Below are 13,252 nucleotides of genomic sequence, written 5' to 3' on the forward strand. Positions count from 1 at the left end.
TCTCCTGCCTTTCCCCGCGCCGTCCACCAGAGGGCGCCGGCGCCCTGACGCTGGAGCGTCGCCTTCGTTTCCTTGGCGACGGCGACGCCAGGGTTTCTAACGGCCTTCCTAGTACCGAGCGCCCGCGAGCGAGCGCTGCCCGCAGGACGTCTGAATGCGGATCCCGCCCCAGGCCGAGGATGGGGGACTTGAAAGTGCTGCTGCCTGGAGAGGCCGAGGCCCTGGTGCAGGCCCTGCAGAGCTTCCCGCTGTGGGAGATGGGCTCCCAGGGGTGAGGGCGGGGGCGCCCCGGGAGGGGCGGGGGCAGAGGGGGCTCTGATCCCCACTGGAGAAGATGTGCGGGGCTTGTGACCCCGCGCTCCCGGCGCAGTCAGGGTGGAGGGTCCTGGGGCAGGGAGGGCTGGGCTGGGCTGGGGGAGGAGACACCAAGGCCAGCCTGCCCACAAGCCCCCCCACTGGGGCTCCACACTGCCGCCCGGCCAGGTGGTGTCGGCAGCATGAACAGGTGGAGAAGCTGAATATGCAGGCCATACTGGATGCCACCTCCTCCAGCCAGGGAGAGCCCATCCAGGAGCTGCTGGTCACCTACAGCAAGGTACGATAGCCCACGGGGTGCTGGAGGTGCTGAGAGGGCCGCAGACCCAACCCCCACCCTGACCACAGGACAAGGTCTTTGAGTAACTCACTTCCCTTCCCGAAGGCAGGCGTCTGCTTCCTTCCCTGTTGGAGGGCTCAGGGCAAAGTAGACGGGCTGGCCTCCCTAGGAGGGTGGCAACCTGTGTGACAGAGCCCCTAAGCCAGACTCTCTGTGTCTGACACCTAAATTCCACCAGTGGCCCTTTGATCCATGGAGGTAAATGTTAATGTGAGAGGGGTGTTCTTAGCCCCTTCAGATCAGGTGTGGGTGTGTGCCTGCAGCATACATATATATATAGACATAGATAAGACATCTAACACATACATCATGTATCCGATGACCCAAAGGGGAGCTCAGGCCCCTAGCCCACTGCCTCTGAAAGTGCTTCTCTTTCCTCTGTTCACTCCCCCCACCTCAAAGGGGACTCTTTCCCCTTTCCATCAACAAAATGAATTAGTAAGAATTACTTTAGTTCTACCTGCTGCGCCCAGCTCCATGTTTCCTACTGAAGGGAAATTCATTAGTCTGAGATTCCTTTTGATCTAAACCCTATGAGCCAATAAACTCTCATCCAGATCTCTATGAAACTGTGGACTAAAAGGGCTAGGTTCTAGCTCTGTCCTGAAACAAGGAAGGGAATAAGCATTTATTAAGCACCTACTTGTGTGCCAGGCACTGTACTAAGAAATGGCTAACACCTAGTCTCTGACCTCAAGGAGTTGACAGTCCTATGTCAGAGGGGGAATAGAAGAGAAATAACAAAAATGTTTAATGACAAGAGAAGATTTCAGTAAGCATCTGAGATAACAGGGTTGTACGGTTGTATGCGTGAGTGTACGATGAGACACACTTAAGTGTTTGTAAGGATTCTGACAAGGGAGAAAAAACTTGGAATCAAGAGACCTGGGTACAAATACCTGCTCCCAGCTACAGCTGGCTGTGGGACAACAGACTTCCCATTCCTTATCTATAAACTTACTTTCCTGGGCTGTTAGAAGGTAAGTGCTTTCTAAAACTTAAAGTGTGAAGGAAATGGGCAGAATGAGGTAAGCTAGTCAGGGAGATCAGGCTCCAATTTTAAAGAATAACAAGGTGGATTAGGGATTGGCCTCCTGGCCCCATGTGGCCTTCCAGGTCCTTGGGTGGAGCCTTTTCATGAAGTCCCAGTTTTACACAACAAATCCTTTTATGAAGGGAATTTGTTCTGTGAAGTTTGGATTTGGTCAAAGGGCCACCCTTGAGGTCCTAAAGGGCCACATGGGGCCTTGAGGCTGAAGGTTCCCCACACCTGGATTAGATCCTTGAAAAACTAAACCTCACTGAAGAAACTATGGGTTTCCTTCTTAATCATCAAGCATTTGTTAAGCACCTGCTGTGTGACCAAAACAGCCCTTGCCCTTAATGAGCTTGAATTCTACTGGAGTGAAACAACCTGTACAAAGAAATGGGCCCTGAAGGACAAAGTTCCTCTGTTGTGTGCACAGGCTCCCAGATGAGATAGGGACTATATGGCCAAGGGATCAGTGTGGTTGGAACAGAGAGGATGTGACAGGGAGTCATTTCTAATCAATCCAGAAAGCTAAGCAGCAGCATTTTATCTCTTCTGTCTGTCCTTGCTCTGCACAGCTAGGTTTCCCACAGAGTTGTACATTTGTCTACTCTACTCCCCCAAGGTTGACTCTGCCCTTGGAAAAGCTTACCAGGTGCTACCAAGAGAAACTCCCGTCTGAAAATAAAAGCACTTAACAAAATGTTCAACCACACTAACATTCAGAGATGCAAATTGGTTTAACTTGGAGGAACCACCTCACATCCATCAAACTCCCAAAAATAAAAACAACTAAACTCGATACTGGTGGGCTTCTGGGGAGAAAGGTATGCCCATTTGTCACTGGTGGAAATGCAAACTTAGAGCATCTCTTTGGAGGGCAACCTAGTCATACCCATTGACCCATCCGTATCATGAAGAAACCCAGAAAGTGTTATCAAAAACAACAGCGCTCTTTGTAATTGCAAAAAATGGGGGGGGGGAGGGCGGGGGCGCAGCAATCTGAATGTTAAATGACTAAATAAATTGTGGTACATGAATGTACTAGAATACTATAGTTCAAAAGACCAAGGAACATAAAGAACTGGAAAGGACCTTTATGAAATTCTGTAAAGCCCAAAAAAAAGCAGAACCAAGAATGAGCCAAAACAAATCCTGGTGGAGATGGAGGAAATGGCTGAAAAACCATGACATTTCATAGACTGAAATTAATTCAAATAATCATTACCAAGCAAATATACTTAAATTGATATCCAACATTAAATTTATAAATTAGAGGAGCGGCTATGTAAATTGCAGGACATTAATATAATGGCATACTCTAATGCAGTTAACAACGGCAATTATGAGGAATACCAGGAAATCTGGAAAGTTGAAAAATTCTGAACCAGAAGAATGGAATGATGACTAAGTCTGATTTGAAGATAGATGGACAAAGGGCTATCCTGGAGCTTGGGAATGACTGGAAAGTTGTCAGAGCACTAAAAAAATCAATCCCTAATGGATTAGGAATCCCGAGTCATCAGAGGTTACCCTGGATCACGTTTTGTCTGAGCCCTTGATTTGCACACTTCTCTCTCCAATTTTCCCTTGTGACTAACTCCTAGAATTAAGACCCCCGAACCCTAAATGCGCTCCAGTTCTGTCTTCTGGAGTGAGGAGCTGGGATGGAAAAGGGAAAATGAGAGAATGATGTGGAAGAAAACCACTAGCTACATTTTGGGATGCAAGCCTGCTGGAGACAAATTGTATTATTGTAATCTTAAGCATTTTTTTAAAGAAACTCCAAAGGGACAGAAACCTGTCCTGCCTTGGAAAATCTCCCCCCACCCGTTTTGAGTTAAAATTTATAGTTCTCCTAAACAAAGACAAAATTCCCCAATAAAAGCTAACTCATGGTCACAGCATTCAGGTAACACGACGACAGTGTTAGCCAATTTTCCTAGGACTGTTTAATCCCTCTCCAACTCTGGCTCCCAGGATTCTTTCTGCCCAGTCAGAGGTGAGCCCAAGAAATACTTCTGTCAAAGCCTTCTTCCTTTTCTAAGTTTAATCACTCTCCGAATCCAGTGGGGGATCCTGCCCTAGTTCTTTCCAGGTTTAGTTTTACACATATGTTAGGCCTTTGAAAAATAGATTTTAAAGGATTTCAAACTAATATTGATTAGACTTTCTTCTTAGGTGGGACCAAGGACTTCAGACTAAAGTGTCCTTAGCACAGAACCTGGGATGTAGTAGACACAGTAAATGCTTGTAACTTGTCATCTTGGGGCATTTTATAATACAGAGTGTCCCAAAGGTCTTAGTGCAGTAACTAGCTTAAAACCGCACTCAAATAAACTAGCAGTTTATTTTAATAACTAACATAACTAAAACTTCGATTTAGCGATTTCAGCACAGTTTTAAGCTAGTAAAACTGCACTAAGACTTTTGGGACAGGCTGTATATAGTCTAAAGAAGAAATGGGAAGAGGAGGAGGAGCTTTGTTGTGTTCGAAGTATAGGAAGTTCCTAGAGTCAACATCCTTGGCTACAGTGGCCACAAATGTAAAAATGGAACTAGGATGTTGATGAGCAGACCCCCAGCCAGGAAAAGGCCTGAAGTCAGCGTTTCAGCTGTCTAGAGAATGTTTAGACTGAGCCTTGGTTTCCTCCACTTTAAAATGGAGAAAATATAATACCTGTCTCCCAGAGTTCTGGTGAAGGCCAAGTGAGATGGCGTGTGTCAGCATACTTTTCAAACCTTAAGATGCAGTACTTTGCTCTTTCAGTTAATATTTCCATAAGGATAGTGTGAACAAGAGCTTGCTGCTTATGGAAGGTGAGAGGAGTCAACTCTTGAAGGCTGAGGGGGTCAGGACAAGGACCTGGATTCAGGAAGAAGGTGAAGAGATAATTAGCGCTGAGGAGCTCAGGGAGCTGGGCAGGACCTTAGAAAATGAGAGAAGGCTGACCTGCTGGAGGTCACTCTGGGCCTAGAGAGCAGAGCCGGGTTCGAAAACATAAGCTTCCAACTCCAATCCACCCGTCAGGGGTCTTTCCACCACGCGGCCTCATAGGATGCAAGAAATCGCTAGGCCTGTGGGGCACTGGGCCTATTCCTCATCAGCCCACAAAATCGAAATAATCATCTCTGCACTACTTACCCCAAGGGTATCTGTGAGCAAGATGTCTTATAAACCTGAAAGTATGATGGTAATTTAAGTTGTTACCTTGTGAGTTCAGTTTGGGATACAAGGCCCATCCTCTTCCGTTTCCCACCCCCACCCCCAAATAAAATAACTTAGGGTTTAGTATTTTATTCATCAAAGCCTTGAGATATATTGAGTAAGATGGTGAGAGAGATAAGAGAGGTGAGCTCCAGTCCTCAGATAACCTTCCTGCTGTAGGCCCCTAAAACTTTAGAAAACAAACAAAGCAATTCTTGAAGAACTCTTCCCAGCCCAGGGTCCCAGATCTGTTGGGATGGAACCCTATTCCTCATCACACTGAACCCTTATTTGTGGGTGCCCATTCCAGTGAGGGAGAAGATATTCAAGGAGTGGAAGGATGAGTTCCTGATTGCCTTCCTTCCTAGTCAAATGAATTCTATTTTTAAGTAGTCCCTTATCAACATTTACTCCTGAGATCTGCCATGTATCTACATAGAATTCTTGTGTTTGAAGTTGTATTCACATAAGATTAATTTTGGCCTATATAAAATGATTTTCTTGCACTTGGAATTGCATTATAATATAGCCAGAAGTGAGCCTATCACCATCTTTACTTTGTTAGCCGAGCTCAAGGAGAAATATAATGTATAATATAATAATATATTTATTATATATAATATACATCCCATTGAATATAATACATTGAAATTCCAATCATGATTATTAAATTGAGGAAACTCACCCCTTCCTCAGCCACCTTACTACTTGCGCTCAAAAACTCCACTTCCCTAAAAAGGGTAAGGGAGACAGAGATAAGAGGGAGTTTGTCTGAAAAAGATGAAGGGGGTAGGAAAAGTAGAGAGCCAAGAGCCTTATGTAAGCCCAGAAAGCTGGTGCAGCTTTGGGGAGCATGATGAGAGACCTGCCTCCATCCCAGGAACAACAAGGTGAGCCTGTCCCCTGCCCCAATCAGACCATATCGAGGCTTAGGGGTCTAGTTCTGGATGTGACAGTTTAAGACAGACATTGATAATGATCTAAGACAATCTTAAAAGACTCATAATGTAAAACGCTGTCCACATCCAGAGAAAGAGCTATGGCGTCTGAATGCCGATGAAAGCAGACTATTTTCTCTTTTTTAAATTGTTTTTTGTTTGTTTGTTTTTTCTTATGATTTCTTCCCTTTTATTCTGATTCTTTCACATCATGACTAATGTGGAAACAAATAAAATGGAAAAACAAAAAGGGCATTGATAAGCTAGGAAGCAACTGGGATGGGAAAAAGCACTGCGCCCCTGTCACCTAGGAGGCAGAAGGAACTTAGCTTGACCAGAAGACCCATGGAAAATTGAATGGCTAATTCCAAATATTTGAACAGTCATGAGAGATTTGATCTGTTCTTCTTTTCGAAGGCAGAACCAGGAACAGTGGAGAGAAGTAGCGAAGAGGCAAGGTTAGGTTGGATGTCAGGAAAATCTTGGTCATAATTAGAGGTATCCAGAAGTGAAATGGGCTGCTTTGGGAGGTGGCGGCTGCCCACCCCCCTCGTGGGAGGACCACTGGCTGGGTATGTCAGAGTAGGGTTTCCCACCAAGATTAAGGATGAGCTAGCTGGCTGCTGAGATCCTTCCTTCTCCAAAAGTCTGTGAGAAGCTTGCATCTCTTGTCTCTTCCCTCACCACCAGATCTCGACTCTAATTGAGGAACTGATCTCTGTGGAGATGTGGAAGCAGAAGGTGTTGCCTGTACTGTGCAAGATAGAAGATTTCAAACCCTCCAACACCTTTCCTATTTACATGGTGGTGAGAGCAGCAGTAGACCCTGGACCCTTTGTGCCATGCCCCTCTCCAGCTTTTGCAGGCCTCTCATGCACCTGATCCATGTGCCCACCCTTCCTCCTAGCCCCAGCTAGGGCTCTAGACTATATTTGATGAGGAAGTCTCAGAGGGGGCATCCCATCCCATGAAGCAGCTGTGGGCAGGAAGTGGGCCTGGGATCTCTCTCCCCACTGTGCTGTCCTCTCCTACCTAGGTGCACCATGAGGCCTCCATCATTAACCTTCTGGAGACTGTCTTCTTCCACAAGGTGAAGAGCCTTGGGCCCTGGGAATCAGATGGGAGCCGATCAGGAAAGCCCAGGGAGAAGCCTTGTTGAATGGAATGATGGTAGCATTGGAATAACTGGGCAGCCTTTGCTGGCTTGCAGCCCTTACAGCACCATGCCCCAGGGATGAGAAGGAAGCTGAAACTGGGGCCAGAGCTCATCCCTGCTATTTCAGATGTCAGCTCTAGCACCTATACTGGCTGTGTGATCCTGGGAAAGTTGGTTAACCTCTCTGTGCCTGAGGCCAGTGGTGTCAGTCTCAAATAGAAGGGATCCCTGCAGGGCATGTATTGACTCAGAAAAGCACCTGTTAACATGCTCTATGTTCCATTGAATATTTATTTTGTTAAGTAATTATTAGTTTTTATCTTGTTAAGGATGCCCTTGGAGTGTCAGGGCCCTTGGCTTCTACACCTCTACTGAAGGCCCTTAAAACTTTCAGCTTTAGAGAGAGGAGTTGGCAGAGAAGGCACCAGCTTGGACTGGTACAAGGAGTTTCCTTCACAAATTTCCTATACCAGTGAAATGAGGCTGGTGACCTGCACAGCCCTCCCTCACTCTAAACAAAGTCAAGGGCAAGTCATGTCATCATTTCTCTGATGGCGTGGTCTTCTTCGGCAACGGACAAACATACTGTACTAGTGAAGTCACAGTTCTAGCCCTAACCTTAAGTAGAGCTACTTGACTGTATCCTACTCTCTCCCTATTGGGGCCCCAAAGACTTTGCCCCATGACTGATTGACTGCTTGCTGCACCCTTACCTAATTGGGACCTCTGGGCCAAGCGAATGGAACACAGTCACAGTAGGGTCAGGACAGGGGAGAAGGGAGCATGGTACAATGAGGCTCCTGGGCAACAACCATAGGTCTTAGTGCTTCTGGTATACTTGGAGGTCTTTAAAGATGGAGAGGTCCAGTGCCCCTCCAGTGGGAGAGAGGATTCAGACCCTGAGGCTAGTACTATGTGCCTCTCACATCCCTTCATCTCTCCCTTCTTTTCCAGGAAGTATGTGATTCAGCTGAGGACTCCGTTTTGGACTTGATCGACTATTGTCACCGAAAACTGACCCTCCTGGTGGGCCAGCATGGCTCTGGAGACCTCTCAATGCCTGAAGTAGATGTTAAACTTTCACCTTTGCAGGTACCTTGGGCACCCCACCCCTGTCCCCCTTCCCCTCCAACCAAAGCAGTGGACTCCTTTGAGGAGGCAATGTCCCTCTGACCTAGGCTGGGCAGCATGAGACTCCATGGCCAGAGAAAGGTGGCCTGCCCCTACTGAAAACTTGTTTTTCCCGTGATCCCCACCATGCCCTCCCCGTACCTTCCAGGAGGTGCAGAAGCAGGCCCAAACTATGGAGTTTGAGATCTGTCTGAAGGCTCTTTCTGTGCTGCGCTACATCACGGACAGTGTGGACAGGTGAGCAGAATGACCAGTACAAAGCCGCCTTCCCTGATTTCCTCCCAGGGGAGGGCTCTGGGGACTGGAGAGGGGCTGAGGGCCCAGCTCTGCTCTAATTCCCAGAATGTCACCCCTCTGCAGTCTATCTCTGAGCAACCTGACCCGTATGCTGACCACCCACAACCTGCCCTGCCTCCTGGTGGAACTGCTGGAAAATAACCCTTGGCATCGCCAGGAAGAAGGTGAGTTAGTTCCCCTTCCTTCTGGAAGCTCTCTGGCCCTGACCCAGAGGAAAGCAAGATGCACAGAGCACCCTGGGCTGGGCTCAGAACTGGCAGGCCACCTGAGCCGCAGAGGACAGTCACAAATGCCGGCTCTGTCTGGGACACTTCTGATCGAGAACAGTGACTCTCTAGAGCATTTGATATGCTCTTTTGATTAAAGACAGCTGGGAGTAAGCAAAAGCAAATAGCAATCTCTCTGAATTCCATAACTATGTCTGAAAAGTCAAACCTTGCCACTTCCCAGTAGGATCTAGACTCAGGCCACATCTGCCTGTGCATCCTGTAGCCAAGGGATGGAGAATCTCAGAACTGAAGAGGATTTAGATGCAGGCTGTCCTTGGCCCTTTATCTTATAGATCATGAAGTTAAGGCCCAAAGAAATGGAGAGCCTTGTCCAGGATTCTAAAGCAAGGCAGCGACAGGGCTTAGAGCAGCCTCCTGGCACAAGGCTTATTCTCCCTTCTGTTGTCTCCTCCCACCTCTCCCATTCCCCTCTCCATTGCTTTTTCCTCAGGCCAGTTGAAGAAGTTTGAGGGGGGCAAGTGGCAAACTGTGAACGCCTCGGACTATTCGAAGCTGACCAAGCTAGATGGTCAGGTGTGGATTGCCCTGTATAACCTGCTGCTCAGCCCTGAATGCCAACCCAAGTATGACCTCACTGGCTTCAACAAGAACCAGCTCCTTAAGGTGAGTCATGCAGAGAGTGTCATGGGGGAGGGGTGAACAGAGGGCATCCAGCCTTCACAGATGCCCCATGGCCTCCCCCCTGGGCTCCTAGTCACTCTACTCCAACTCTCTCCATTTTCCCAGCTCCTGTAGCTAGCACAGCCATTGCTGCTGCCACCCTCACCAACTGGTCACAACCCAGAGAGGGGAAGGGTGGCCGTTTTCAAAAACTTTCCTTCATTCTGTCTAGGGAGGTGAAAGAGCAAACTCCTCCAGGTGGCTGGATTTGGTGGAGGGCCCTGAACAGGGGTCTCAGTGTTGGCTAAGTTTGATTCAGTCAGCTGACATGGCTCCTGAGCCCAGGGCACTTTCTCTCCCTCCTACCTACCCTACCCCACTAGTATCAGAGAGGATCCTGGATCCCCAGGTCACTGCACCCACTAGAATGACTCCTTCCCTCCTGAGAAAGCCACCTCAATGCATCCTCTTCAGACCTTGGGCATCAACCTCTTTCTCCTCTGTCACCATTGCCCCCAGCACACACAACACACACGCACACACACACACACACACACACACACACACACACACACACACACACACACTCCCCTCCATGGCAAGGTTCTGCTTGGATGTTCAGCATACTAATGCATGACTGCCCTAAGTGCAAAGAAAACCTAGCTCATCAGCTGTAAGTCCTCATGTCTGAGAGTAGTGCCTGCTTAGCCCAGTGTCTCCCCATTCCCAGGTGAGGCTTGGAGGACAGAATCCAGGGTATTAGGGAACCTTTCAGAGGTCTTCACCTGGGCTCCCTGGATCTTCTTCATTGCTTTCCATGGCTCTGTTTCCCAGCTCCGGCCCTTGTTCACTGATATCTTGCTGGACCAGATACCCAACCTGATGGATCTACAGCGCTTCCTGAGCCACCTGGAACTTACTGAACCCCTCCCTCCCAAGAAGGACCTGGTGATGGAGCAGGTATCGAGGGGGAAAAGCCTAGAACAGGAGTCTGACTGGTCAGTGTCCTGTTGGACAGTGGGGTCCAGTGGTAAGAGGACTGTCAATAAGGGCAAACCCCTCGGTTCTCTTACTGGCACAGTCAAACGTATTATGCATGACACCTTCTGCCATATTCATTGGCTCCTGGACTTGCTAGTCAAGGCCTTCTCCTGTTCCATGGCCCTTCCCCACAGATCCCAGAAATCTGGAGCCGGCTAGAGAAGAAGAATGGGGGGAAGTGGCTCTCCATTGCAAAATACCAGCTGAAGCACGTCTTTACTCTCTCTGAGCAGGAACTACGTCTACAGGCCAGAAGGTAGGTTGGGGGGCAATGCCAAACTCACCCACCCTTAAGAGGGATTTGCCCTGAGTCTCAGGGGTCCCTGATGCCTGAAAACTTCACAGAGCACTAGCTCCTTCCTCCTCAGGCTGGTCAAGATGGGGCTATTGCCCTCAGCCTGGGTCAGGTCTGTCACTTTTCCCTGCTTTCTAAATCTCAGACTGAGCTTGGAGCTCCCCAACTGTCCTAGGCCCCTGAGCTCTTGGCCCCTTTGCTGTTTCTACTACCATGACTGGCCTCTGCTTCTTCTTGTACTTAATACCCTTATTGGCCACACCTCCCAAAAGAAAAGTTTTCCAAGATGTGTTTTATGAGGAAAACTAGATGATCCATTCAAAAGAAATATTCCAGGGCAGGATGATTAGACATGTGTGGATAAGAAATTGACCCAATTCCAGGTTAGGCAGGAACTTAGTTTTCAAGCACATCTGTCTAGCTAATGCTTCCCTCACCAGGTTCAGCCCAAGATTTCCTCTGGTTCATAGGCCACAGTCAGGAATGGTTTCTTCTATCCCAGAGCAAGTCCCCAATAACAGTGATTTGGGATTCACCCACTTGGGTTCCTCGGATCAAGATCATTGGGTTGTTCTGTATCTCCCAGATCCCTGTCAGCCAATCAGGAAGCCTCATAATACCATGGCTGGTCTGGAGAAGTACCACTTCTACATACCTGACTAATCATCTGACCCTGAAATTTAGAGCAGGAGAGGACCTGAGGGACCACTTGGTGTAGCCCCTAGGTTTCTTTACTTGAACTTCCTGGGAAACTGAGAGCTGGAGAAGGGAAAACCCTTGTCCATAGTCAAAAAGGCAGCAAGTAGCAGAATCTAGATTTAAACTCATATCCTCTGATTTCAAATTCAGTTTAAGTCACCCTCCCAGACCCCCAACCAGGAAAAAAACATGGAGATACATAAGAATCCAGGCAGTATTATGGGATATCACCTCAAAGTGTATAACCCAGCCTCTTTGACAAAACCCCCAGACCAGACAGTGTGGTCATATTGGTTACACTTCTTGGGGCCCCCGTTTCCTCTGTTTTTCTCCAGATGGGCAGAGACCTACAAGTTGGATGTGATGGAGGCACTGAGCCCTGAGAAACCCAAGTGTGCCTCCTGCAAGGCTGAGGCCTCCAAGCGATGCTCTCGGTGCCAGAACGAGTGGTACTGTAATCGGTATGTTCACCGCTGTGCCCAAATCCGCTTGCCCAGGACTTCAACCCCCTTCTTCTTTTCCCTGTCCCAGGAAGTAGAACCTCCCCAAACACTGATCCAAGGGCTCAGGAGGATCCTGGGCTCCAGGAGCTCCCATTCAGAGGCCCAGGATCAAGGCAAAAGGGCCAAGTCCCTGAGGCCCATGAACCCATTCCTTTCTTAGGATAACAGCTAAACAGAACCTCCTTGAGCCTTCAGTTGCTCCTTTTCCTCTTAAACAGGGAATGCCAGGTAAAACACTGGCAGAAACACCGAAGATCCTGTAACTTAATGGCCCAGATGCTGGACAGCATGAAGGAGGAGGTCAAAGCGTAGTAGAAACTGCTGCTCATCTCCCCTCTGGGTATCCCATCATACCAAGCCCCCAGAGTGCCCACTATGCCAGCTATGTGCCCCTCCCCCATACACACACATACCCTAGCCCCCCAGGCCAGACTGGTCTGCAGGCTCCCCAATCAGGCAGAGGCCACTACTTGCTTTGTGCCCTTCCTGCTCTGAATCCCTGGTAACCCAATCATCCTTGCCTAGCCCTGCAGCTCCCAGGAAAGCCCAGACTACATGAGTCTAGAACCAAGGATGGTTCCTTCGATTCCTGGGAGTGGGGCAGGGTACTTCGCTAGATCCTTAGCTCTTTCTTCTTGTCCTGGCGAAGGGGGAGGGGGAATTCTAGGTAGGGTGAGTCCTTCCAGCACCTAGAGAAAGGAGGGAGTAAGGTCGGGTTGCTGAGACTTCCCTCTGCTTTCTGAGAGTCTGTGGCAGGAAAGTGCGGATGTGGGGTACCTTCTTCCTCTCTCTAGAGCACAGTAAATGCCTTCTTTTGAGAAAGAAGCTTCTGTCTGTTTGCAGTGAGAAACTGCCCTAGCTTGGCCTCTCTCTTCTAAGGCCTGCCTGGTGATGGGATGGGGATGGCTTTGGAAGAAGGCTGAGACTGCTTCCTGTGGGGCCCAGCTGGGCCTCCAAGAGAAAGGGAAGGAGGGGAAAAGCAACCCCAGCCGAGGTGGGCGGGATGCTGCTCGAGGAGCCAGGGTCAGCTGGGCCCCTTCTTAGGTTCAGGTCCACACGGAGCACTGGTGCTTCTAAGGTCCAACTTCCTTCCCCTTGTGGGAGAAGAGACGACCATTGCCCCCTCCCTCTTTGCTTTCCCTGTAACGGCTGAAGTGCCCCCCACCCCACCCCCCTTGGCTCTTTCATCCCAACTTGCACATTTCTGGTATGGTTCGCTCGGATCTCCTCCCCTCCGGTTGGCCCCTCCCTGCACTCGTTTCCCGCCCCCAGTCAAAGGCTGAGTTCTGCCAGCCCCCTCCCAGACTCTAGTTTCCATTGCGTGGTTTTGGCTCTGGGGATCTCAGCAAACGGAGGCAGGGCCCCCGGGTTGGGGCGGGGCCGGTGGTCCAGTGCTGCCCGAGCCTTCG

General features: G+C 49.0%; 1 protein-coding gene across 3 annotated transcripts; it reads left to right on the forward strand.

Annotated features, from left to right (window-relative positions):
* The first annotated feature begins 22 nt into the window (after window positions 1–22).
* ZMYND10 (zinc finger MYND-type containing 10) lies at window positions 23–12,668 on the forward strand. Of its 3 annotated transcripts, XM_072650551.1 has the most exons (12): window positions 23–271; window positions 484–595; window positions 6,522–6,638; window positions 6,868–6,921; window positions 7,942–8,079; window positions 8,267–8,355; window positions 8,479–8,579; window positions 9,136–9,308; window positions 10,140–10,265; window positions 10,481–10,602; window positions 11,676–11,801; window positions 12,062–12,668. In XM_072650551.1, the coding sequence occupies exons 1-12, from the start codon at window positions 180–182 to the stop codon at window positions 12,153–12,155; spliced, it is 1,344 nt and encodes a 447-aa protein (XP_072506652.1). In that variant the 5' UTR covers window positions 23–179; the 3' UTR covers window positions 12,156–12,668. The 3 variants fall into 3 exon arrangements, with proteins under 3 accessions (XP_072506652.1, XP_072506649.1, XP_072506650.1); XM_072650548.1 differs by lacking the exon at window positions 6,522–6,638 and having other exon boundaries at window positions 73–271; XM_072650549.1 differs by lacking the exons at window positions 6,522–6,638; window positions 6,868–6,921 and having other exon boundaries at window positions 77–271.
* The last annotated feature ends 584 nt before the right edge of the window (window positions 12,669–13,252 follow it).

The sequence above is a fragment of the Notamacropus eugenii genome, chromosome 1 (assembly GCF_028372415.1).
Source record: "Notamacropus eugenii isolate mMacEug1 chromosome 1, mMacEug1.pri_v2, whole genome shotgun sequence".
In the NCBI taxonomy this organism is placed as follows: domain Eukaryota; kingdom Metazoa; phylum Chordata; class Mammalia; order Diprotodontia; family Macropodidae; genus Notamacropus; species Notamacropus eugenii.